The sequence below is a fragment of the Pteronotus mesoamericanus genome, unplaced genomic scaffold, assembly GCF_021234165.1.
Source record: "Pteronotus mesoamericanus isolate MK-2021 breed Mesoamerican mustached bat unplaced genomic scaffold, CSHL_Meso_final contig_94, whole genome shotgun sequence".
Classification (NCBI taxonomy): domain Eukaryota; kingdom Metazoa; phylum Chordata; class Mammalia; order Chiroptera; family Mormoopidae; genus Pteronotus; species Pteronotus mesoamericanus.
Genome location: NW_026555285.1, coordinates 9,594,012 through 9,622,003, shown reverse-complemented (window position 1 = coordinate 9,622,003; position 27,992 = coordinate 9,594,012). Strand labels below are relative to the sequence as shown.

The 27,992-nt window shown below is 35.8% G+C and overlaps 1 protein-coding gene across 1 annotated transcript; it reads left to right on the top strand.

The window, feature by feature from the left end:
* Positions 1 to 35: 35 nt before the first annotated feature.
* On the top strand, positions 36 to 27,992 carry WBP4 (WW domain binding protein 4). The gene is made up of 10 exons (XM_054586395.1): positions 36 to 159; positions 1,101 to 1,173; positions 3,389 to 3,451; positions 3,535 to 3,658; positions 6,204 to 6,371; positions 7,842 to 7,888; positions 8,597 to 8,672; positions 13,195 to 13,388; positions 16,254 to 16,414; positions 27,696 to 27,992. Coding segments are annotated over exons 1-10 (1,119 nt in total). The 5' UTR covers positions 36 to 157; the 3' UTR covers positions 27,907 to 27,992.

Sequence of the window (27,992 nt, the reverse complement as noted above, 5' to 3'; positions counted from 1 at the left end):
TGGGAACCGTGGAACACTGGTCCGGGGGTAGGAGGGAGGTGTTGGAGCTCGGAAACTGGGGTGGGCCTTGCTCCTGGCCGGGCTGCTTCGTTCCCTGCGTGGGGAACGCTATCTTGAGCCGGACCCGGGGGTGACGCGTGGAGCGGCTGGTCCAGTCATGTGAGTTGGGTCTCGGGCTCTAAACAAGGATGCGTTGTTTTTCTGGGCGGCCCTTTTTCCGCCGTCTCCGTTCCTCCACCACCAGCCCCCTTCTCGCCCTCGCCCCCGCCCCCGCCCTCTGGCTGGAGGCGTGACGGATGCGCCCTTAACTCGCTCGGGACCGGGTCTGGGCCGGTAGGGCCGGTTGTCTGGGTGGGGTGGATATGCTACCTCGCGGAGCGTCTCGGGGAAACAGAGGATGGGCTCTCGGGGGGGAGGTTTGTTTCCCGGCGAAGTTGGATGGACGCCCGGGAAGCTACGGGGTGCTCCCTCCACCTATACAGTCGGTGGTCGCTAGAAGCCTTTTGGTTTCTACAGTGCTTGGAACTTGAAGTATTGTGCAACTTTAGGGGTTGGGCTGTGTCCACCGCTGACTCTCTCCGCCTACTAGAGGTGGCGAGCCCCGGTTCATGATCCCCCCCCCCCCCCCTTGTCTTGCCAACTGAAAGGTCCCTTGGCTTTTCCAACTCTCTCTTGCCCTCAGGCTCCAGAACAAATTTTATTAACTGATGGCCTCTGAGGAACCACAGCCTCCCACCAGACTAATCTTGTGCTTTGTTTGTTCTTTTGGTAGAAGTAATCTGATGAGTTTCTTCAGGCCTCCATTACAACAACCTCTCAAAATGCCAGAAAGGAATGGAAAAGATAAACCTTCTCTAAGATGTTCCTCATTTCTTCACACTGATGACATTAACAAATGAGGGGAAAAACTTTTAAAGCTGTTTATCTAAGGGAGTTTTAAATCCGGTGCAGACTTTCCTACTCGACTGACAACAATTTCACTTCCCTGCTTCAGTCAGGTGGCAGAGACTTATATTTCGAACTCGAAGAAGATGTAAAGCATGCAGAATTTTAACTTTTTAAATTATAAGTAAGCTGAGACTTCTTTTTCCCTTTTTCAGGGCAGACTACTGGAAGTCACAACCAAAGAAATTCTGTGATTACTGCAAGTGCTGGATAGCGGACAATAGGCCTGTATGATAATTCCATTATTAGAGATTCTAAAATGTATTTATGTGAAGTGTTCCTTTTTGACCTAAACCTAAGAGTCTACAAACCATTTTCATATATGTTGCTTTAGATTTTTCAAAACATTGAAACATTTCTATTCTCATTCCTTGTAGGAAGCCTGTGTCCTCCTTCCTTTTCATGAGCCTAAATTTGATTATATATGTATTAAGTCCAATTATTTTACTATAGTCCTTCAGTCAAATTCAGAAAATGAACACAGGGTAATCTCATCCATGTCTGTGAAATACCTGGTTCTGATGGTGTTGTTTGTAACACTAGAACATACAGGGGAAAAGCCCTTAATATATAAAAAAGAAATATTGTAGTTTTTCTTGTAAGGTTTTTGCTCTAGAGATAATTAAATATATTTGATGCAGAGCTTTATGTCTATAAATGCTTCAATTTGAAAGAACATTATGACTTCTGTTATGGAATATGAAAATAGCAGCTCTTTTAAGTAAATTGTATTACTATAGCTTTTAGTCTAGTTTCAGCTTTTAAGACATAGAAAGCGGCACCATTGCTTTGGTTTTGTTTATTTGTATGTTTGTTTTTACCCCTCCTGTGCATATACATAGTACCTATACAGTAGGGTTTTTTTAAAATATGTTACATATACATATCCTTTTTACTTGCTAGAGTTGGACGTACAAAAAGAATAGCCCTCTCTGTGACAGTGTTGTATTTAGTAGATGTTTATTTACTATTGTTTACAAAGAGTTTGGGGATCATTTTATTTTGGGTTTTGTTTTGTTTTTGGTCTTTTTGAATAGTTGCTGAAGTTCTTGACTATCTTTTTTGACGTAGGCCGTCTCTACAAGTAAATGCCACAAATTTTAAAACCTACACAAATCACTGATAATCTCCCTTAATTAAAGGTACCCAAGAAGTTCAATGAATATTATGAGTTAGGTAAGGTATATAATCCTCTAGGATAGTCGTTCTTCATCTTCTTGAATTGCTAATACACACCAATTTAACCATTAATTAGAAACAAAATTAATGTATTTTTGAATGGGCCAGCAGTAGTCTTTGTGAGGTATAATCAATTTTAGAAAAATTAATATATGAAAAATAAAGGATGAACATTTGCCTTTAAAAGTCACACTTTTAAAGAGGAATTCACAGTGGTACTTTAGAATTGCTCAGCTAATACATTGTGTAAGATTTGACAAAACTTGTTTTTGCAAAGTTTACCAGATAATTGTTATTGCATATAACCACAGGGAGCATTTCTGGTGGTTTTAAATAGGTAATAAAATTTACTCATCCACCTCTGTCCCCATTCATCCAAGTTACTGTCATTCTTCATGGGTTACTACTTTTTCCTGAAAATAATTTTTTCTAATTTTCTTGTCTATCATTCTATTGTTTCTATATGCATATAGGCATAGGTTCTTACTCCAGCATAAATGAAGGGTAGCATGACGTGCAAACTATTCTGCACCATGGGTTTGTTTTTTTTGGTTTTTGGGGTTTTTTAATTAAACAGTATATCCTAGAACTCTATTCACATTAATTTTTAGGGAGCTTTTTTGTTCTATATTTCAGCAGTCTAATTTGGATGGATGGTTCCAAATTGCCCTGCATAAGAGTTTATGTTTTGTACCATTACCACATTGTATAAAAGTATTAGTTTACTATTTTTAGGATGAATTTTTTAATGTCTACTTTTCTCCCAATTTGGTGGAAAACTACTCTAAAGATTATAGTTTATTTTCTCTTACATAATGTGTCAAATAGAGAAGTATAAATTCTATACACCTACAAGTTTTGACATTTTATGTTGAGAGGTGTTTCTTAAAGTTAAGATGTTTTTCCACTCCCCTTTTGGCGTCTTCTCATTTGAGTCCTCATTACAATCATGTTCACTAGATTAGTCATGAAGTGTACCTTGTATTTTCTTCCATTAATATGGTCATCGTAGTTTATTTTAAACACTGAAGGAGACCTAGTCAGAGGGCATAATAATAAATAATGTAGTCCAGTTCTGTAGCATTGTTTGATAAACAGGGCCGATTTGCATTAAAATTTTTATCTTTTGTACCAGTCATTTATTTTAATTTTATGTTCCATTCTCAAATTTACTGTTACTTTACTGTGAACATTATGATGTTTATGTAGTTTTATGATGTTTATGCAGTTTTCCTTTGTATTTTCTCTTTTCTTCATTTTCAAGAGTGTTGAATTTCATGAAAGGGGAAAGAATCATAAGGAAAATGTGGCAAAGAGGATCAGTGAGGTAATTTAGTTTCTTTCTTTGGCAGTTTTTCTATGTAAATATCAGCCGTTTATCTAGCTTTCACTTTTATATGTCTTACGTAGATTAAACAGAAAAGCCTGGATAAGGCAAAGGAAGAAGAAAAGGCATCAAAGGAGTTTGCTGCAATGGAGGCAGCTGCCCTGAAAGCATACCAAGAGGATTTGAAAAGGCTTGGCTTAGAGTCAGGTAAAAAACCAGTCAACATGTTTTAAAAGTAACATCAGAGGTCATGCTAAGTTAGCTTTTATTGTTTCCATAAAGAGGTTATACAATCAGGATATATTCGTAGTGCTTTTCCTATGCATCATAGCCCTGTTTAGACTGTGGGAGTTTGCTCATGCACTTTGGTTTTGCTTTTAAAGCTTCATATTTTAACATCCCATTCACAACAACTAAATGACCTTGGTAGTTACTTAATCCTAGTTCTATCTTAGGTCAGTGGTTCATTTCAGAGACATTTGAGTCTTTTAGGTATTCTAATTATTTGGCTAAAAGAATCTATTCATTAAATCATAGGTGGTGTGCCCTGACCGGTGTGACTCAGTTGGGTGCCGTCCTGCAAAGCAAAAGGTCACTGCTGGTTTGATTATTCTCAGGGTACATATCTGGTTGCAGGTTTGGTCCCCGGTCAGGGTGAGTATGAGAGGCAACCAATCAAAGTTTCTCTCTCACATCAAAGTTTCTCTCCCTTTCTCCCTGCCTTCCACATTCTCTAAAAATAAATAAAATATTTTTTTAAAAAATTGCATTATAACTATATAGTTCAGTTTATCTATATGGTGAAATCTGAATCATGTTTGTTTATGTGGTTGAATAACAGTGAATTGGCCTTTTGTGGACAGTTTGACTATTGCTAGAAGACAGATGATTTTTTTCCTTTTTGATTTTTTAATTGAATATATTTGATGTAAACATAGTGTAAATTTAAGGTATACAGTCTGTTACTTTGATACACTTATACAGTGTAATACCATCGCCACTATAGTGATATTTATCACATTACTGAATTGTAGTACAATGTTTTTGACTGTATTCATTACTCTATGCCAGTGATTTTCACCTTTTTCATGTCACGGGATACATAACCTAATTACTAAAATTCTGCAGCACACCCAAAAATGTATTTTTTGCTAATCTGACAAAATAAATAGGTATAAAATAAAAAAAAAAAATTTTAACCCTTACCTGAGGATATGTTTATATTGATTTTAGAGCAAGAGGAAGGGAAAGAGAGAAAAAGAAACATTGGTGTGAGAAAGAAACATCGATCTTTTGCTTCCTGCATGTGCCCCAACCAGGAGTCGAACCTGCAACCCTTTGGTATATGGGATGATGCTCCAACCAACTAAACCACCCTGCCAGGGCAATAGGTATAATTTTGATTTATTTACACCAGATGGCTCTTGTGTTGGCTGTTGTCATTTTTTTTCTTACCTGAAAATGACCTCTTGTAGAAGGTGTTTAATAAAGGGTATAAAGTGCCATAAATATGCCAACATTTATTTTACTAATTTCGTCCAGATTAACATTCAGGTTGCTTAGAGTTTTTCATCGTTAGAATGCTTGAGTGAACATCGTTTTATATGCGTGTTTTCACATCCCTGTAAGTTTGCTTTCTAGAAGTGAGATTGCTGAATCAAAGTCCGAATATATTTTATACATTGATAGTTAATACCAAGCTTTGTTCAGTAATGTTTCCAAGGTTTGCACTTTCGCTAGAATACTGTATTAACTGATTTTGGGAATAACTGGCCATTCCTTTAGGAAAAAGTAAAGATACAAAAATTACCTATTTTTTCACACCCATAGATTAGTTATACTAACACTGGATTTGGTTATTCTTTTCAGTACATATTAATCTAGTGCAAAAAAATTATATTTATTTGTACATCTTTGAGTATTAATGAAGGTAATGTTAATTTTCTGAATTACCTTTGTACTTTTTTGCCCATTTTTCTATTACAGGATTGGATTTGGAAGGGATTTTCGTTAGGAACATTAATCCTCTGCCATATTTTTTATAAATATTTGTCATTTGTTTTTTTTCTCTGTGTATTTTTGTTTTTATTTTTATCATACAGAATATTTGAATTTTTATGTAGTCAGATTTAACATTGTATTACTTTGTGTTCTTTTTGTCAATATCTTTGATCTGAAATTTATATTGGTGTTAAAACATTGGAGGTACCAAGTCAGTCAACATAGCTATACAAAAAAAGAAACCAGTTTCTGGTTCCCAGTCTGCTTTTAGATAGAAAAATCTCTTCCAAAAAGTATTTTAAGAACCCCTGCAATTTGTGAAGTGGATCTGAAATACTTTAACTTTTTCCCAAATAATTAGCCAGTTAGTCCAATATCATTTATTAAATGATCTCTCTTTCCCTCTAATAAGAAACACCAGCAATCTGCCGTTGGATCTATTTCTGTACTGTTCTGTTTCAGTCCTATGTTTGCCTGTTCCTGGATCAGTTTTACACTGTTGGTCTTTTTTACCATAGCTTTAGAATAAGTTTTAATACCTGGTAGTACTAGATTTCCCATTTACTACTTCTTTGTAATTCTCCTGGGTGTTGGTGCATGTTTAATTTTCCACATGAACTTTATAATGATGTGTCAAGTTCCCAAAAGAATCTCACCAGGTTTTTTATTGGGATAACATTATTAACATTTTGTCCTGGGGTGGGGAGGGCGTTATATTGTCTACTTCACCCTTCTCTCATCTTTCCTCTAGAAATATCAGAGCCAAGCATATCACCAGAAACCAGCACTGTCCCACCCACCTCTGCATCAAATCAGCAGAAAGAAAAGAAGAAAAGGAAAAAAGAGTCTTCAAAGGGCAGATGGGTAGAAGGCATAACCTCTGAGGGTTACCATTACTATTATGATCTTATCACAGGAGGTAAGTCATGTAGGCATAGAATTATAGAGAATTGATGGTTTCTTTTGTCTTTAGATTTTATATTAATATTAGAATATTTAAGCAGTGAAAGACTTATAACTACATTTTGCCACAATGGTTAAAAAAAAGTATTTCCTTTAAAAAATTACCCTTCTCATGGGTACCTTCTCAGTACTATAGTTAGTTAAAGCCTTTAATAGGGGGTTCCTTACAAATAAACTGAAACTTTATATTTTCTCAATAAAATCTTCTAAAACAATGAACTACATGTAAATAAAGCATTTTTACATGGAATTAAGTTATTTCAGATCTACTTCACAAATTTCAGGGGTCCTTAAAATAAAATACTATGTGGAAGAGATTTTCTATCCAGAAGCAGACTGGGAACCAGAAACTGATTTCTTTTTTGTGTCGCTGTCTTGATTGACCTAGTAAAGTAGCCCTCCCCGCACTAATGTTTTGGATGTCCATATCTGATAAAATACATCATGGAATTTCTTAGACTATCAAAAACACCTTTTTATTTTCCTTTAAAACTAAATATTTGGGATTTTTATTCCATATAAATTCTGGCATAAATAAATGAATTTGTTAAACATATACTCTCTAGAAACATAAAACTTAGTATCAAAAAATAAACAACACATGATACAAAGAGAAATTTTGAAGAGCTATAATATAATAGAGATGTAATTAAGATTATTATTAGTGAGAAATTGTGATTATATGGATCTGAGAGATTATCACAGAAATTACTTATGAGCTGATAAGTTAAAATGAAGATGTCAGGAATGTCAACAACCTTTTGATAGATAGACTCATCTAGTGGATGTAAAGCATCAGTTTCTTTGACAATGTCATGGCAGAAGAAAGAGGCTGGAAAAATAGATTGGCGCCATATTGTGGAGGGCTTGGAAAATCATGGTGCTCTTTACTGAGAGATGAAACATGGAAACAGGAAGTTTAAGTAAGACAGTAATTAATTCACTTTTGGTTATATTGAAATACCTATAGAACATTCATGTGGCAGTTTTCAGTAGCTAATTGATGATTAGAGTTGGGAGTTAGGAAGATAAATTGAAGCTAGGGGCGTAGATAATATGTTAACTTTTAGGAGTATATGAGATCGCAAAGAGAGAGAAGAGAGCAAAAAGTAACATGGGTACCTAGTACATAAATTAAAGGAATGGATAAAAGAAAAGCCAGGAAAAAGAAGTTAGGAATGGTCAGGAAAGCAGGAAATGAGACCAGAGTTAATCATGAAGCAAACCTTGGGCTGTAAGTATTATTGTAATTATTAAGATCTTAAGAGTCACAATGAGTTTTGAACTACATAGAAATAGTAAATAGTCACTCAGAACTTAGTGTTTTGTACATATTGAATAGATTATAAAATTTTGCCAAGTTGAAATTTTTGAAACTTTTTTAAAGCAAAAAAGATTTTCTAAGTGCCACATATTTTGCTTTAAGCTTCTCAATGGGAGAAACCCGAAGGATTTCAAGGAAACTTAAAAAAGGTAAGTGAAGTACATCGATAGTGTCTTTGCTTTATTCTCCTAAGTGATTGGCTTCTGGGGTTTTTGTAGAGTTTTGTTAAGCAAATTTACTTTTTTAAAGAAAGATTTTATTTATTTATTTTAGAAGGAGGGGAACGGAGGGAAAAAGAGAGAGAAACATAAGTGTGTAAAAAGAAACATTGATTGGTTGCATCTTGCACACCCCCAGCCAGGGTCCTGGTCTGCAATGCAGGCATGTGCCCTCAAGGGGAATCTAACCAGTGACCTTTCGATTTGTGGGAGGACGCCCAACCCACTGAACCACACACACATCAGTCAGGGAGGGCTCAGCAAATTTACTTTCAAACAGGCTCCCCCACAACCTCTTTGTTTCTCTCTTCCTCTTCCTATAATCTTTTTGTTAGAAGACTGGGTAGAGGTTAAAAGTGATGTCTATCCATAACTTTTTGCAGGACAGATATTATTAGTTGCCATTTATATACCCCCTGTCCATCTGTGAGAAATTGTTCCTAGCTTTCAGTGGTGAGACAGTCTCTTCCTGAAAGTTGGCTTATAATTAACACAAACCAAGCTTTCTGGCAGTGATTGGTACCACAACCCCTATTTGCAGGTTTCAAGAGGAAAGGAAAGGGTGGTTAATTCTGCCTTACTTATCTAATATATAACCACATTGTTTTCAGTTTATGTGGTTTTTTCCCCTTTCTTTAGACATCAGTGAAGGCTGTTTGGGTAGAAGGTTTAAGTGAAGATGGTTTTACCTATTATTATAATACAGAAACAGGAGGTAAGTATTACTCTTGGTTATCTTAACTATCTGAAATTGCACCTGCAACTTCTTACTGACTTTCTTATGAATCACCTGAACTAGAGATTTTTGGTACATACAGTGATAAACTTATTTTTACAGCAAGTATGTATTTTTTTGTAATTTAAAAACATTAATACAATGGAAAAGGAAAAAGGACTTCTATATATAGTATACTGTGCTGTGCATTGTAATTCTCAGTTCATACTCCATTCACTTCTTTTTTTTTAAATCCTCACCTGAGGACATTTTTGCATTACTTTTAGAGAGAGAGAAAAGAAGAGAAACATCTATTGGTTGCCAACCAGGGAACGAACCTGCAGCCTAGTGGTACATGGGACAATGCTCCAACCAACTGAGCCACACCAGCCAGGACATGCATTCACAAATTTTCAAAATTGAGTCATTGATCATGACTTTTATCATGATTATTTTAGAAATGTAATCATTACCTTGGAAAGTACCTTAGAGATTACCTAGTTCAACTTGCCTTTTCTTTTTTAAAAACCAAAACTGATACTATTTTAGCAGTGGCTGAGATTGTCAAATTTTCACTTTTACCAGTTTAATAATGTTTCAATTATGTACGTTTTTATAAAATATGATTGATTATTATTGCCTAATTACCTGTCTTTCCAATTAGATTTCTAATATAATTTCATAAAGTTTGATTTCAACTAATGATACTTGATTTCCACTGCAGTTAAACTCACTGAAATAGCTATAATATTGATGTAACTTGGACAGATTTTTGTTTTGCTAAGTCCTCTGCATAGCATAAAATCTTCTAGGAGGAAAGGTCCTTTTAAACTCTGAAGTAGATACCTAGCCTTCCCAATGATAGCAGTGGTTCCATCTCAGCTAAGTTGAAGTACCAGGAAAGAAATCACAATGACGAAGAAGTGAATGGAAGTCACCCTGACCTCCTCCCACGACCAATCTGGAATTACAACTAAATTGGGGAAAAATCACCTGGAACAAACTGAACAATAGTGAGAGAGGAGCCTTATAACCTCAGATAGACAGAAGAATCAGCTTTAGCACAACCTAAGCGGTAAGGAGTGCAGTAGAGACTGGAGAGGGTGGGCGGGGCACCCACAGGCGGCAGCACCAGAGGGATATTGACATGGCGAATTGTATCCCCCTGAGAAGAGCGGGGTCTAAACCATAATGGTGATCTCCAGCCTGCAGCAGCAGAGCCCAAAAAGTACACAGATAACAACGAGCTGTGAAAAGCGACAGGGTTGCTCTCTGCCAGAGACGGGCAGCTAGAGATGCAAAGAGCCTTTAAAAGGGCCAATGCATAAATTTTTATCTGCAGCCACTTACCATGGTCTCAGACAAAGGTGGGGACAGACTGGGCTGGAGCCACCTGAGGAGAAACTGGGGATGTAGGCTTTGGGGAGAGAACTGAGAGTAGTCAGCTGGATCCCGGTGCTAACTCCTTCCCCATACGGTAGCAGCCATATTGCTCAGGCAGACCACTCCCCAGAGCAGCAGCAGTATGAGAGGACACAGTACCCTGCTCCCAGGAGGAACCCTGCCCCGCCCTGAGATGTCAAAGCCTGACTGCTGAGTGCAGAGTGAATAGATTAACAACTGAAGGAGACAACCACAGACAGTAGATTCCTAGAAGTCTCAGACGACTGCCTAAGGTCAGACGGGGTCAACAGCTGACATCATCAGAGGCAGATCCAGAAAGAAAAAACAGTGGTCTCCTATCATAGAAGTTCACACCACAAAGTCAGGAAGTCAAGACAGATCAACTTAAGAAGCAGAAGCAAAAAAGAAGAGTGTCAAAAATTATGGGAAGGCAAATGCCCCCCAATTGAAGGGAAGTAGGAATCCCCAGAAAAAGAACTAAATGAAATAGAGGCAAGTAAACTGTCAGATACCGAGTTCAAAACAGTGGTTCTAAGAAAGGTTGATGAGCTCAGTGAGCTCAGAATTACAAAACACTACAGGGAAACTACACGGAACTTACTGCAAACTATATCAGCGTGAAAAAGGACATAGAAATTACCAATAAGAGGCGAAAGGAAATGAAGAATACAGTTTCTGAATTGAAGAACACAGGAGAAGGAATCAAAAGCAGGCTAGATGAAGCAGAGGATTGAACCAGCAAACTGGAGGACAAGGTAGAAAAAAATTCCCAGGAGGAGCAAGAAAATGATAAAATGATAAAATGAAAAAAGAGGAGGAAGAGACATTTAGGGAAATGCAGGACAGCCTGAAACGTAGTAATATCCAGATAACAGGGATACCAGAAGGAGAAGAGGAGTAAGGGATAGAAAACCTGTTTGAGTAACTAATGACGGAAAACTTCCCTAATTGGAGGAGAGAAAAAGTCACACAAGGCCAGGAGGCAGAGAGGGTCCCATTCAAGAGGAACCCAATGAGGCCCACTCCAAGACACATCATCATTAAAATGGCAAATATCAAAGACAAACAGAATCCTAAAGGCAGCAAGGGAGAAAGAGGTAGTAACATTACAAGGGAGCACCAATAACGGCTAGCAGCTGACTTCTTAACAGAAACACTACAAGCCAGAAGGGAATGGCAAGAAATACTCCAAGTTATGAAAGGCAAAGGCCTCAACCAAAACTGCTTTACCCAGCAAGGCTCCCCATTAAAATGGAAGGCGAAATACGGTGTTTCCCAGACAAAAGAAGGCTAAAAAAATACACCTCCACCAAAGCATCATTGCAAGATATGCTAAAGGGACTCCTTTAAGAAGATGAAGAAAAAGAGTCTCTGAATACCCAGTTCCTTTCACTGTCACCAATACTTAATATTACCAATATTTTTAATACTTATTCTGATTGTGACCATGATGTGTTATTTTAATTGTTACTTTATTATTTGTTGAAACTAAACGTGTTTCTGTGTATGTCTTGCCTATTTCTATTGTTTTTAAAAAGCTTTAAATGACCTTTTGGTATTCTTTATCCATGTTTTGATTAAATGTTTGTAGAACTTTTTCCCAAAAAAGAAACAAACAAATCATTAACCCTTCTTTAGGTGTGTTGGAAATACTTTCCACTAGCTGTCCTTTAACTTTTTCTATATGTTTATTACTCTGTAGTCTTAAGTGTTTAATATAGCCATATTGTCCATATTTTACTTTATAGCTTCTGGGTTTGAATATTTTACTTCAGGGTAAGAAAAATACTATTTTGTATTTTCTCCTAAAACTCCTTAGATTTTACAAATTGATTTTTAACCCACCTGAATATTTTTTCCCTAATGTGTGAAATTGGGCTGTATATTTGTTTCATTTCAAGTAATAGTGATCCATGCACCTTATTTGTTGAATAAGCCTTATTTTACCCATGATTTGAAATATCAGTTTAATCATATATTACATTGTTAGATACATACATTTGTTTCTAGAGTGCTCATTTTATTCATTGATCTACTTGATTATTTCTGTGCTGGTGTCATGTTTTAATTGCTGAGACTTTATAATGGATTTAAATTTTTTAATATTTTATGATGGATTTGGCGTTTAAAAAAATAAAATCAATCTGCAGTTAAAAAAAAGTTGAGGGACCGAATCTTAAGAGAGATTAAGTAATATATAGTGTAGTTCTAAAGTTAGATCTAAGCTAGAGGCACAGCATCTTTCCCTATAAACTATATTATTGTGGGCAGTTCATTGAGCCGATAATTGCTCAATTAAAATAGAGACAATAATGTATTCTCTGGGGTCATGAGAATCAAGTGTCTGTAAAGTTCCTAAGACAGGACCTATTTATTTCCTGGAAGTTCTTTTGTTACTTACGTGAAATAGCAACAAAGAAAAGTTATGTTTTTTCAATAGTGCTTGAAGGCACCCTATATTAATAAGAGACTAAATATATTGATTTGTCCTCAACAGTTTCAGTTTTTGTCTGGATCGGTGTCATCATTAATAGAGCCCCTTATGCTCTTAAAACTGTCCCAATTAGACAGTATATTTTAGGACCCCTTTCCCTTTTATTAAACTAAAAAGAGAGAATAACTGCAAGGTAATTAGAAATCTCTCATTTTACTGAAAGCCCAGTAAAACACTGGGTGGCAGTAGAGTTCAATCGTGTTTTTCCCCCCTACTATAAAATGACAAATAACATTCATTTAGATTTTTATGGTATGATTTCACTTTGTAAAGATTCCAGGAAAACTTTGTGGTAAAAAATTCTAGGAAATCTGATGTATGCTTCAGAAAAAAATACATTTTCTGAAATTGATGTCAAATTGTGGTAGTCCTTATAAAGTATTGGCTAGTTCTTTCCATTGGGGCTATAGTTGAAACATCCAGTGAATCAGGATTGTTTGTAATAAACTTCTGAGAGCTACAAGAGCTTACAAAAGCTCTTACTATTTTCTTGATCAAGTGATGGTTTGAAATATATGCAGTATTGTCATTTAATGATATAAGTGACAGGCAGCATTATGTTGGGAATTACTTCTGAATTAAGTTGATAACCCAATAACATGACTATTAAAATGTGTTGAGTAGAATCCAGATGGGAAAAACCTGATGATTTCATTCCACACTCTGGCGATCTGCTTTCAAGTAAAGTCAATGAAACGTCACTTGACACCCTAGAAGAATCCAAATCATCAGATTCACATATAGATTCTGATGTGGAACAGGAAACAGAAAAGATAGAGGTCCCTACAGAAACACCAAAGCTAAAAATAAAGTTTAAGGTAGGTTCTGGATTTATTCTTGACACGTTTATCACTAGCCCGGGCGGGTGTGGCTCAGTGGATTGAGTGCCAGCCTGCAAAACAAAAGGTTGCCGGTTTGATTCCCAGTCAGGGCACATGCCTGGGTTTCAGGCCGGGTTCCCAGTCAGGGGCGCGTGAGACGCAGCCACACACTGATGTATCTATTCCTCTCTTTCTTCCTTCCCCTCTCTCAAAAATAAATAAATAAAACCTTTTTTAAAAAAAGTTTATTGCTTTATAAAAAACTCTATAGACTTTCTTCAGTTTTCTGGTAGAAGATAGACATAAAACCAAGACCTATATTTTGGCAATTGGGTAAATAGTGATACCATTTATTGTTATCTATTTGCTAGTAAGACAGTAAATTTTTTAGACCTAAGCTTGAGATGCCTTTGTAACAGTAAGAAGGCTTTCTGAACGTGCAAGTCTGAATGTCTAGGCTACAAATGCTATTTGACTATCATCAACATAATGGCAGTAATTTAAATCTCAAAATGGGTGCAGTAATCTAGGAAAGTGACTTTGGAGAACATTAAACATTTAAGTGACAGGCAGAGAAAGAGGAGCCCACAAAGTTGAATGAGAAAAGAATGATCAGAAAGGTTTTAAGAGAAGCAGAAAAATTTAATATCACAGAAGTGAAAAGAATTGAGAGCATCAAGGAATACTTAAGCCAGAAAAAGAAAATGTTCATTTAATTTGCAGTAATGAAGTCCTTAATCCCCTTCTAGTAGTTTCACCAGTTTTGGATGGTAGAACTCAGATTACAGGGGGATGAAAAGTAGCTCATTATGTGGTATATATGGTTTGGATATGAAATGAAAGTAGAAATTAGATGATAGGGGGTTGGTTACATATTGACTCTTAATCATGAGAGCTTTGTGGTGGTGATGTTTTTGTTCAGAGGAACCCCAAAGGTAGAAAGGGAATACCAGCAAGGGTTGGTGGATGGATTGGTCTTGAATAAGGCATAGATTCATCTTCTGTAAGAAGGTAAGATTTTCATTTTCTATAAGAAGATATAACTACGGATGAGTTGGTATCAGGGAAGAAATTGAAAGAGTCATGCCATTTAGTATCCATTTACTTATATAGAAATCAAGATTGTTTGCTAAGAGTGAGGAGCTTTGGCAAGCTTTACATTAATGGATTGAAATAGTTACTGAGCTGGGAGAAGAAATGAACCAAGTAAGAGGATTGACAGGTGGTGCTGAGCACCCAGCCATAGTGGAAAAGTAAACACAGATTTATATCATATTACTGGTCCTGCTTTTGTGACCTTTTTAGGAACACTCTGGATCACAGGTGCCGAAGCAGACAAGACACACAGCATTGAGCCATGGTTGAGAGTGCTGGCCTGAGAGGTGAAGGAATACCAAGGATGCTGGGGAAAGGATTCTTTGAGGCCACAGCTAGGATCTTGTCATTGCCTGAAATTTCTCAACCTACCCCATAAATCTTGGTAGAACTTAGGGTGAGGGATGTACCCTGTTCGTAGAGGAGCAACAGCAAAGATCTTACAGTGGTAGCCATCTCACAACGTTTATAGTCAAGTTTAGGTAACAGCATTCAACCTGAGACAAATAGTAGTCAAACAAAACATTGCAAAATACAGATAAACAAGGACAAAGTACTTACTATCATATACACCATTTAGGTGGCTAAATACAGACATACCTAGTTTTACCGCATTTCACAGATACTTTGTTTCACAAAACGTGAAAGCAAGACTTCCACTAGCAAAAAGATTACAGGATTCACTGTGTTGCAGTGGTATGCACCTGAACCCACAATATCTCTGAAGTATGTCTGTATAGTGAAGACCAAAGTCATTGGTTCTGAAGCTTGCAAAACTGAGGCTAGGAAATTCTTAAGCTCTAGGAAGACAAGAGTTTAAATAGAACATGATGCCAGAGTTGCCACAGTCATCAGTGAAAATTGAGTAATGGTCAGACATCATTAGATCATAGAAGGAGGAATGGAAGAGAACTGTATAGAAGGGGGTATTAGAAGCCTCAGAAGAAAAGGATTGAAGTATAAAGTATGACCTTAGTAAAAAAAAAAAAAAATTATTAAAAACCATGGCCTGGAAGCAGTCAAGATTGCTAAGAGAAAGTGGTTGCTGGCACCTAGTGCTATGATACTAGTAGCATGAGGGAATAAGTTAATATCCACTCAAAGAATTGCAAACATAACTATCCCAGGACTGCCACCCACAGTTGTGCAGTTGCACAGAGGCTGAAATCCAGTGCGGAGTCCACTTGCTAAACTGGACCACAGAGTTTTGTTATCCCAGATGAAGGGCAGCCGTAAAAGCACCACCCCTACTCAGGAACTCCTGTGGGAGCTGCTTATACCTCCAGAATGTGTCTTCTAATTTTACATAGCTACCAGTTGTATCAGACACTAAAGTTAATGGTAACATACTCAATATAAAGACAGATTTCAGTTAAGACTATTAGTTTGATGGACTTCTTTAAATAATAGGTATAGAAAGGTCCAATGCCATGACATTAAGTTCAATAGGAGCACAGTATAAAAGAGAATCGATGTTGGATGTGTAAGGACAGAAAGCAAAAAAGGGAGTAAAAAAGGGTAGTGTATGTCTTTAAATGTAGAACATTAATAAGATTATGTATTATTTTAAAATCAGCCTTGGCCATGGTGTGTTAACGTTACAGATGTAATGAAAAACCTAATCAAGCATTGAATTTTTTTATGTACATTTGTTGTGTTATGTGCAGATTTCAACTATTGAGTTTATTATTATTTATAAATCAATAACAAGACTTGAAGAAATTTTGTGTCCTGGTGGTGCATTAATTCTTGGCTTTGACATTTTAGGAAAAAAATAAAAATAGTGGTGAAGGAACTGAACCAGAAAAACAGAAAGAAAAAATCCAAGAGCAGAAGTCATCAGGATCAAATGAAGAAAAATCCAAAGCACATAAAAAACCAAACCCATATGGAGAATGGCAAGAAATTAAACAAGAAGTTGAGTCTCAGTAAGTATCTGAAATGTAATTCTACCATTATTACAAGTATTTTATATTCCATTACTTCAATAAATTACAGAGGCTACTTTTTGAAGGATAAAGTGCTCATTAAAAATGTAGGTCATTTTTTTATTTCTAGAGTAGTTTTATTTTTTCTAATATTTAAAGTGTGAGTTAATGGCTATTTTAAAAAGTAAGCTAGTGATTGTATCCATTTACATCACAACATGGTATTTCTATCAACCACACACATATGCATATATGAGCATTCTCACACCATCATCATTCTATCAGAATTCATATTCAATAAATGCTGTATATATCAAAAAGTAAGAAAAAAGCTCTGTTGCTGTCTTGAAAATGGCTTATGGCAAAGTTTAACCAGAGTTTAAGCCTGTTTCAAAAATCAACAGTTTTATCAATTAAAAAACATCTTGGTACCTTGGACAGGTAGCTCATTTAGTTTGAGGATCATCCAATACACCAAAAGGTTGCAGGTTTGATCCCTGATTAGGGTACATCCCTAGGTTGTGGGTTCAATCCCCAGTTAGGGTATGCACTGGAGGCAACTGATCGATGTTTTTTTTCCTCCTCTCTCTTCCCCACTTCCTCTCTCTCTAAAATCAATAAAAATAAATCCACAAATGGGGATTAAAAAAGACCATGGTGGCATGGTGAGATGTTACCATTAGTTAAACAGTTATTTTCCAAAGCATTAATGCTTTGAAATGGTAACATAAGATGACTTCTCTCTTGGTACTTTTTTTTTAATCCTCACCCAAGCCCATGGATACGTTTTATTGACTTTTAGAGAGAGAGGAAGGGAGAGAGGGCAAGAGAGAAAAACATCAATCAATTGCCTCCCATATGCACCCTGATCGGGGATCAGACCGCAACATAGGTACGTGCCCTGACTGGGGATTGAAGCTGCCACCTTTTGGTGTACAGGACAACTCTCCAAATAATTAAGCCACCTGGTCAGGGCTCTGTCAATATTTTTATTTATCAAAAAATTATTTATTATTAAAATTTTTTCACAAGACAGATAATGCAAGATTTGAACAGCTTTATATACTGCTGTAATTGGAATTGATTCTCTAGGAATAACACACCATAATTAGCTTGGAACTGCTATTAAAATATTACTGTTGTGGGTTTCAGTCATGATGGCGGCATAGGTAAATGTACTCGGGTCCTCCACAACCCCATCAGAATTACAACTAAACTGCAGAACACCATTATTCAAAACTGCCTGAAATCTAGCTGAACGTAAGTATTACAACTAAGTCTATGAAGAAGCCACATCAAGACTGGACAGGAACTAGAGACATAGAACAGCCTGATCCTACACCACATGTGGTAGATAAAAATCAGGGTGGATATCTTGGCTGTGGAGGTCCCCCCCCTGAGGATCCAGCAATTTCACCCCCACACTAGCTGCCCCTGCCCTGGGTTCCAGTGCCAAGGAGAGAGCACCATAACTTCTGGCTGTAAAAACCAGCGGAGATTGTGGCTGAGTGAAAAGAGGGCTTCTGGAGTCCCAGGCACACAGACTTACTCAGACTCACTCTGAGCTCCAGCACTGGGACAGCAGCTCAAAAGGCATCAGGTGAGAGCTGGAGGGGAAACTTTCTCCCAGAGGGAAGTGCTGGCAGAGGCCACTGTCACTTTTCTGAGCCCTCCCACTACAGATCCAGCAGGCGGGCACTAGGTCTCCATTAACATGTCTGTCACTCTTTGTCCTGCTCTGGTGATTCCCTGAGACCCTGCCCCACCCAACCTGCAGGCCAACCCAAGCTGTTTCCAGTGGCTTTTCCATATGAATGACATGTCTTGGCTCATACTTAATATTTTCCTAAAATTTCTCAAGTGGAATCTGGCCTCAGCTTGCCCCATACTTCTCTCGCTGCATGACCCCTCGCCCAGCACTAGCAACAGCCGGGCTTGGTTTGCAGTTTGGCCTCAGTTGGGTACCTCCAAACCAAGCACAAGTAGTAGTCACCTTCAGATCACTTTGTAGCTCATGCCACGTGACCCTGGGCAGAGCACCGGCCATAGCTGACTTTGGCCTGCACCTTTCTGGAGGCCCCAGAGCCAGTGCAGTTGGTGCACAGCATCAGATGTCAAAGTACTACCCAACCACCTCCACATGTGACCTACTCAAGAGGCAGACTGAATGGGCCCTGGAGCCCCACTGAGTCCCACCCTGTCAGGTGGGTCCCTGCACAGCTGATCCTCCACCATGGTTACAGCTAGTCCTTGCAGTTGATTAGCCTAGGAGTAAATCCCTTCTGTTGACATGCCAACAGCAGTCAAGATTAACTACAACAGGGGTGTATACACAGCCCACACAGTGGTGTAGGGTTGGTGTACTCGGAGTGCCCAGCTCAGGTGAATGGGGAGGCTGTGCCACTGGATCCCTCAGGACACATAACTGTATAAGGCCACTCTACCAAACCCAGGAGACATAGCAGCTCTACCTGATATATAGAAGCAAACACAGAGACAGCCAAAATGAGACAAAGAAACATGTCCCAAATGAAAGAAGAGAACAAAACTCCAGAAAGCTGGGGGGAAAAATGGAGACAAAAAATCTAGATGCAGAGTTTAAAACACTGGTTATAAAGATACTCAGTAAACTTAGGGGAAGAGTAGATGAACTTAGAACTTCAACAAAGAGGAAACATAAAAATGAAACTAGGAAACATAAAGAACCAGTCAGAAATGAATATATTCATCAAAATGAATTTATTACAGGGAACAACAGTGGAGTAGATGAAGCAGATTTTGAAGATAAGGAGGCAGAAATCACCCAATCATAACAGCAAAAACAAAAAGGAATCCAAAAAATGAGGGTAGTATAAAGAGCCTGTGGGACAGTTTTGGGCATACTAACATTCACATCATGAGGGTGCTGGAAGGAGAAAGAATAAGGAATTGAAAATGTATGTGAAAACATGATGGAAAACTTCCTTAACTTGGTGAAGGACAAAGACCTAGAAGTCCAGGATGTGCAGAGAATACCAAGCAAGATGAGCACCAAGAGGCCCATACCAGAGGTGCGTCATAATTAAAATGCCAAAGGTTAAAGGCAGAGTCTTAAAAGCAGCAACAAAAAAAAAAAGCAGTAATTTACCTAAAAGGGAGCTCCTATAAGACTTCCAGCTGATTTCTTAAAAGTAACTGAGGCCAGAAGGGATAGGCAAGAAATATTTGAAAAGAAAAGCAAGGACGTACAACCAAGATAAAAGATAGCAAAGCTATCTTTTAGAATCAAAGGACAGATAAAGATCTTCCCAGACATGAAAAAGCTAAAAGTCCATCACCACCAAACCAGTATTATATGAAATGTTAAAGGCTCTTCTTTAAGAAAAAGGGAAAAAAAGGATCAAAAATATTAATAATAAAATGGCAGTACTTACATATCAACAATTGAATCTAAAAAATGAACAAGCAGGATAGAAATAGTCATAGAGACAGAGAATCTTTTGACAGTTGCCAGAATAGAGGGGGTTGCAAGGATGGGTGAAAAAGGTGAAGGGATTAAAAAGTACAGATTGGCAGTTAAGAATAATCAGGGGGATGTGAAGTGAATAGGGAATATAGTAATAGGGACTCTAGGGAATATAGTCAGTAATACTGTAACTATAAATGGTAACAGGTGTATGAGATTCTAAGTTACATAATGTCTAATCACTAGGTTGTATACCTGTAACTAATACAATGTATGTCAACTATAATTGAAAAATAAAAGTTACTTAAAAAAAATAGCGCTATTTTGAAATGTTAAAATTGTTTATATCATTTAATGAAATATTAGGAAATAGTATTTAATACTACACAGTGCCAGGCACCATGATGAGCATATTGACTATATTGAAGTTGCAGAAATAATAGAGTGCATTACTTCAGCCCTAAGTGATTTAAGTGACTTACAGTAGGAAGGTGGTCCTAGTATATCAGTACCTCCTATGCGTGCTTCAAAGTGGAAATTTCTCAGAGTTCGAGTTTTTTTTTTTCTTGTGATAACTATATTATAAAGCCATCCTTGTTAAATTTTAACCATTCAGTTTAATATATGATGGATTGTGTCGACTTTATAAGTAGATTAGCCTAATTTCTTAAGTATTTTTCTCTAAAAATAACATAGAAAATTTCTGAAAATGAAGAAAGGCTTAAGAATAACTTTTTCAGTTAACCACAGATAATATACTAACATTTTGAAGTATTTTCTCCAGGTTTTATCTTTTCCCTTATTTAACATTATATTATTAATATCCTGTTTTGTTAAAATGTTATTTTTAATTGCTACATAGTATTTAATCATTTAGATGTATGTTAATTGTACTCAACTTTTCCCTTTCTATTGACATTTAGGTTATTTTTACATTTTCTGTTTTTGTAACTTACTCTAATTATTAAATGGATATATTATTCTGCACATTTCCGACTATTTCTAGAAATAGAATACCTGTTTAAAGATTAGGAGCATTTTGAAAATGTTGATACACAATGCTGGATTTCTTTCCAAAAGAGCATACCAATTTTTACTCCATTAGCAGTTTCTGAAAGTTCATCTTCCATTAGGTCTTCTCAGCAAAAAACTGGCATGTTTTGAGTATTCCATACTTCTATCCAAAGACATATATCTCTTTTTACTAAAGTCATTCGTACGATTATACAGTTTTTGTAACTTCTTCTGTGTGTCACATTTGCCTTTCTTGAATGTAAGCTAGGTAGCCACTTAGACTCATTGGTTCACTGTTATAACCCCAGAACTAAAAACAATGCCTAGCACATAATAGGTACTTAGTGTTTATTAAGTACATGAATAAATTTCTACATATTTTGATTTTTAAAAATGTGAATATAATCTATTTTCCCTATTATTCCTTTAACCAATAATTATAGTATGAAAAACTTTATGTATCCACTTGTGCTGCTGAGTTATTTTGTTACTTATAAGAAAGACATTTTTTGAGTCTTGGGTTTTTCACATAGAAACTTGTTTGCAAATATTTTGTGATTTTACTCCCTATTTATTTCATGTTCCTTTTTTTTTTTTAGTTAGATTTTCAAATTCATTGTTATGTTATAGTGATGACAGTGGGCATTTGTTTTCTCATTTCAGTGGAAATGTCTAAAATTTATATTGAGGATTATACTGACTATTGGCTTACAACAGATCTTAAGCCTATCATGTTATTTTTATTCATGTAAGGAGGTGTGCTTTATTTCTAGATTTTTTCCAAGGACTATTATCAGAAATTGACTTTGGTATATTTCTCTTTTTTTAATGCATATTGATTTTATTTATTTTTTTAAATGTCAAGATTCATTATAAAATATTAAAAAATTTAAATCCATTATAAAGTCTCAGCAATTAAAACATGACGACAGCACAGAAATAATCAAGTAGATCAGTGAAATAAAATGAGCATTCTAGAAACAAGTGTATATATCTAACACTAATATATGATTAAATTGATATTTCAAATCAATGGATAAAATAAGGCTTATTCAACAAATAAGGTGCATGGACCACTATTACTTGAAACAAATATACAGCCCAATTTCACACATTAGGGAAAAAATATTCAGGTGGGTTAAAAATCAATTTGTAAAATCTAAGGAGTTTTAGGAGAAAATACAAAATAGTATTTTTCTTACCCTGAAGTAAAATATTCAAACCCAGAAGCTATAAAGTAAAATATGGACAATATGGCTATATTAAACGCTTAAGACTATAGAGTAATAAACATATAGAAAAAGTTAAAGGACAGCTAGGTGGAAAGTATTTCCAACATACCTAAAAAAGAGTTAATGGTTTGTTTGGGAAAAAGTTCTACAAACATTTAATCAAAACATGGATAAAGAATACCAAAAGGTCATTTAAAGCTTTTTAAAAACAATAGAAATAGGCAAGACATACACAGAAACATGTTTAGTTTCAACAAATAATAAAGTAACAATTAAAATAACACATCATGGTCACAATCAGATTAATAAGTATTAAAAGTATTGGTAATATCAAGTATTGGTAACTGTGAAAGAAACTGGGTATTCAGAGACTCTTTTTCTTCATCTTCTTAAAGCAGTCCTGTTAGCATGTCTAGCAATACTGGTTTTGTGGAAGCGTATTCTTTTAGCTTTCTTTTGTCTGGGAAACACCGTATTTCACCTTCCATTTTAATGGGGAGCCTTGCTGGGTAGAGTAGTCTTGGTTGCAGACCTTTGCCTTTCATGACTTGGAGTATTTCTTGCCATTCCCTTCTGGCTTGTAGTGTTTCTGTTGAGAAGTCAGCTGCTAGCCGTTATTGGTGCTCCCTTGTATGTTACTCTCTGTTTCTCCCTTACTACCTTTAGGATTCTCTGTCTTTGATATTTGCCATTTTAATGCTGATGTGTCTTGGAAAGGGCCTTATTGGGTTCCTCTTGAATGGGACCCTCTGAGCTTCTGGACTTGTGTGACTTTTTCTCTCCTCCAATGAGGGAAGTTTTCCATCATTACTTTTTCAAACAGGTTCTCTATCCCTTCCTCCTCCTCTTCTCCTTCTGGTATCCCTCTTATATGGATATTATTTATGTTTCAGGCTGTCCTGCATTTCCCTCAATGCCTCTTCATTCTTTTTGAGTCTGGTATATTTCAATAGTTATACTTTTGATGTGGGGAACAGATTGAGAAACGGTGGCCTGTAATTTAGTTTTGCTTTTCTTTTTAAAATGTGTTATATCTTTATCCAATTTTGATATTACACTTATGCTAAATAAAATGAATTAAATAAATTTCCATTTTTTAATTTTCTAGAATAGTTAATAGTTCCTCTAGGATTAGAAAGTTGAAAAGAAATCACTAGTAAAATCTTGTCCTGAATTTCTAGAAGGGAGGTAGTTTTTATATATATTTTTTTTAGTCTCTTGCTTACTATCTTTGAGACTTTGGATAAGTTACCTTATGTCTTTGAGTCTCAATTTCTTCATTTGTAAAATAGGATAGTAATAGTTCCTAAATAATTTCTAATTTACTATGAGAGATACATTAGAAAAGACAAATTAACACATTTTAAGACCACATATGCACTTGGTTCTAGATCACCTAAAATTTCAACTGTTAGGTACAGCAGCTGCTGTTTTTGGAGAAAGAGTAGGGGGTGGGGATTATAGCTTCAGCTACTTACTCTTGAGTACTAGTCAGTTCAGTAATTATATTTTTTTCCTAAAATATTTTTATTCTATAGACTTTAAAATTAAAACATGCTATGATACATTAACCTTCCTATAATTTTTGTCCCAGCATTTTGAGAAAATTGACATAAAACATTGTGTAAATTAAGGGCATACAGTGTGCTGGTTTGATACACTTATATGCGTATATTGCAAACTGATTACCACCATAATGTTAGCTAACACCTCCATCATGTCACATAATTATGTGTGTGTGTAGTGAGAACATTGAAGATCTAGTCTCTTAGCAGCATTGAAGTATATGATATAATGTTGTTAACTATAATCATCATGCTATACATTAGATCCCTAGAACTTTTTAATCTTAAAACTTGAAATTACAAATTTGGCTACCCTCCCCATTTCCCCTACACCTCAGTCCCTGGTACTGAGAAACAGTGTACTCTGTTTCTTTGAGTTTAGATTTTTCAGATTTTACATGTAAGTGATAACATACAGAATTTGTCTTCCTCTGTCTAACTTATTTCACATAGCATAATGCCTCAAGGTCCATCATGTTGTCACAAATGGCAATTTACTTCTTTTTCATGGCTGAGTAATACTGCATTTATCCATTGATGGACACTTAGGTTGTTTCCGTGTTTTGGCTTTTATGAATAATGATGCAATGTATGTGGCTATGCAGATTATCTTTTCAAGATCTTGTTTTCATTTTTTTGCATGTGTTTATTCACTTTTCCCAGCATCAGTTACTGAAGAGACTATACATTCCCTGTTGAATATTCTTGGCTCCCTTGTCAGTATTAACCCTGTATGTGAGGACTTATTTCTGGGCACTCAGTTCTGTTTCATTGGTCTTGCATTTATTTCTATGTCATTACCATACTACTTTGATTACTATAGCTTTGTGATACAGTGTGAAATCAGGATATGTGATGTCTCTGGCTTTATTTTTCTTTCTCAGGATTGCTTTAGCCATAGAGGGTATTCTGTGGTTCCATACAAATTGTAGGATTATTTTTTTTGTTTATGTGACATATGCTGTTGGAATTTTGATTACTATAGCATTGAGTCTACAGATGGCTTTGAGTATCACGGATATTTTAACAATCTTAATTCGTCTGATCCATGAACATGTTTATTTACTTTCATCAGTGTCTTACAGTTTTATACAGACTTTTCACCTCCTTGCTTAAATTCATCACTAACAATTTTATTGTTGATGATGCTGTTGTGAATGAGATTGTTACCTTTATTTCCTTTTTAGATGTTTTGTTGTTAAGAGCATATAAAAACAACTGATTTCTGTATGTTAATTTTGTATTCTCCAACTTTACTGAATTCATGATTAGTTTAACAGGTTTTTTGGTGGAGTCTTTAGGATTTTCTATACATAAGATACATGTATACAAATAATTTTACTTCTTCATTTCCAATTTAAATCTTTTATTTTCCTTTCCTGATTGCTCTGGCTAGGACTTTCATTCAGTACTATATTAAATAAGAGTGGTGAGAGTGGGCACCCTTGTTGAGTTTTAAAGAAAAGTATCTTTCACCATTGAGTATGATGTTGGCTGTGGGTTTGTCATATATGGCTTTGTGATAGTGAGTTATGTTTCTTCTACACCAAATTCATTGAGGACTTTTATTATAAAAGGATATATTTTACCAAATACTTTTTCTCCAACAGCTGAGATGATTGTATGATTTTCATCTTTCATTCTACTAATGTGGTATATCACAAATGATTCACAAATGTTGAACCATCCTTGTGTCCCAGGATTAAATCCCATTTTGTTAGAATGTGTGATCCTTTTAATGTGTCTTTGAATTCTGTTTGCCAATATTTTATTGAGGATTTTTGCATCTGTGTACATCAAGGATATTACCATGGTTTTCTTTTCTTGTATTTTCCTTATCTGGCTTGATACCAGGGTAATGCTTGCCTGCTGTAGTGAATTTGGGAGTGTTCCCTTTTCTGTAATTTTTTGGAAGAGTTGAAGGGTTATTGATGTTAATTCTTTAAGTATTTGGTAGAATTCACTGGTGAAACTGTCTGGTCCAGGGCTTTTGGTGTTGAGAGGTTTTTTGATTACTGGTCCAATACCCTTAGTTGTTATTGGTATATTCAGATTTTCTGTTGCATCATAACTCAGTTTTGGTAGGTTATATCCATCCATTTTTTCTAGATTATCCAATTTGTTGGTGTATAATTGTTGGCATAAAGGATATTTTTATCCTTTGTGTTTCTGTGATACCAGTTATAATGTCTCCTCTTTCATTTCTGATTTTATTTGAGTCTTCTCTCTTTTTACTTGGTCTAGCTAACGGTTTGTCAGTTTTGTTTTTCTTTTCAGTAAACCAGCTCATAGATTTCTTTATCTTTTCTATTATTCTTCTGATCTCTATTTCATTTATTTCTGCTCCAGTGTTTGTTATAGTCTTCCTTATGCAAATAGGGGCTTTGTTGTTCTTTTTCTAGTTACTTGAGATGTAAAATTAAGTTATTTGTTTGAGATCTTTCTTTTTCTTTACTGTAGGCATTTATCCCTATTAACCGCCCCCCTTAAAACCACTTTTGCAGCATTCTGTAGGTTTCGATATATTGTGTTTCCATTTTCATTTTTTTGAAAATGTTTTGATTTCCTTTTGCTTTCCTCTTTAACCCATTAATTATTCAGAAGTGGGTTAATTTCCACATATATTGAAATTTTCAGCTTTACTCCTGTTACTGATTTCTAGTTTCATATCATTCTGGTCAAAAAAAAGGATACTTGGTATGATTTCAGTCTTCTTTAATTGCTGAGAATCCTTCACGACTTATGTGATCCATCCTGAAGAATATTCCATGTGTGCTTGAGAAGAATGTTTGCTCCTGCTATTGGACAGAATGGTTTGTATATGTTTATTAGGTCCATTTATATGTAGTATGTTCCAAGTCCACTGCTTCTTTGATCTTCTGTTGGATGATCTGTCCAGTGTTGAAAGTGGTTTATTGAAGCTCCTTATTACTGTATTGCTGTCTATTTCTCCTTTTGGATCTGTTAATATTTGCTTAATATGTTTAGGTGTTCTGATGTTGGGTTCATACGTATTTACAATTGTTATTTCTTGATGACCCCTTTATTATTATAGTATAGTGACCTTCTTTGTCTCTTATTTTCATTTTTGACTTGGTCTGTTATGTCTGTAGTTACTCCTGCTTCCTTTTGGTTTCTGCTTGCATGAAATATACTTTTCTATTCTTTCACTTTAAGCCTTATATATGTCCGTAAATGTGATGTGAGTCTCTTGGAAGGAACATACTTGGTTCTTATGTTTTTATCCAACCAGTCACTCTGTGATTTGATTGGAAAATTCAGTTCATTTAAATTTAGAGTAATAAATTGCCATCTTAATTGGGTTCTTTTTAGTATATCTTATTAATATTCCATTACAGTTTACATTCAGTATTATTTTGTAGCAGTCTTAAATGTATTCTGACAGTATACATATAATTTTTTTTTGAGAGAGAATCATTGATTTGTTCAATTTATTTATGCATTCATTGGTCATTTCTTGCATGTGCTCAGACTGGGTATTGAATGCACAACCTTGGCATATCAGGATGATGCTCTAACCAACAGAGCTACCCAGCCAGGGCCACCATCTTGTTTTTTGGCTTTTTTTTTTTTTTTAAGATTTTATATATTTATTTTTAGAGAGGGAAAAAGGGAGGGAGAAAGAGAAACACTGATGTGAGAAACATCAGTCTGTTGCCTCTCATACACACCTCAGCTGATCGACATTTCAATCATATGTGGATAGTTCTCTCCCTCTCTTCCTCCCTCCCTTCCCCTTTCTCTAAGAATAAATAATTAAAGTCTTTAAAAAAAAAAAAGAAAGAAAGAAAAAATAGATGGGACTTTTCCTGATGTGTCTACTTAAATAAGTGCTTAGTATCTTAAATAATGTATTTTTAAAATAGTTTCTTACTTCAGAATGACTAACTTCTCACTATTATTATCATTAGAAAATGATCTTGGGGTTTTGGTGGACCCACCAGTTATGTGGAAGTTTGTTTTACTCTGTCAAGTAATGGTTTTATTTTTATTTTTTGTTCCAGCGAGGAGGTAGATTTGGAACTTCCAAGCACCGAAAATGATTATGTATCAACTTTAGAAGCTGATAATGGTGGGGAACCCAAAGTGGTTTTTAAAGAAAAAACAGTCACATCTCTTGGAGTCATGGCAGATGGAGTGGCCCCAGTCTTCAAAAAGAGAAGAATTGAAAATGGAAAGTCTAGAAATTTAAGACAACGAGGTGATGATCAATAATTGGAAAGAGGTTTTTGAACATTATTTTTGGACAGAATGAAGACTACACATCTTAAAAGCTTCTCTGTGTTATTTCTAAATACTTT

Bases quoted from the DNA above. Each gene is read 5' to 3' on its own strand.
- WBP4 (XM_054586395.1), top strand. The intron at 1,174-3,388 runs GTATGATAATTC...TTCATTTTCAAG, and splicing joins GGATAGCGGACAATAGGCCT to AGTGTTGAATTTCATGAAAG. The intron at 13,389-16,253 runs GTAGGTTCTGGA...TTGACATTTTAG, and splicing joins AGCTAAAAATAAAGTTTAAG to GAAAAAAATAAAAATAGTGG.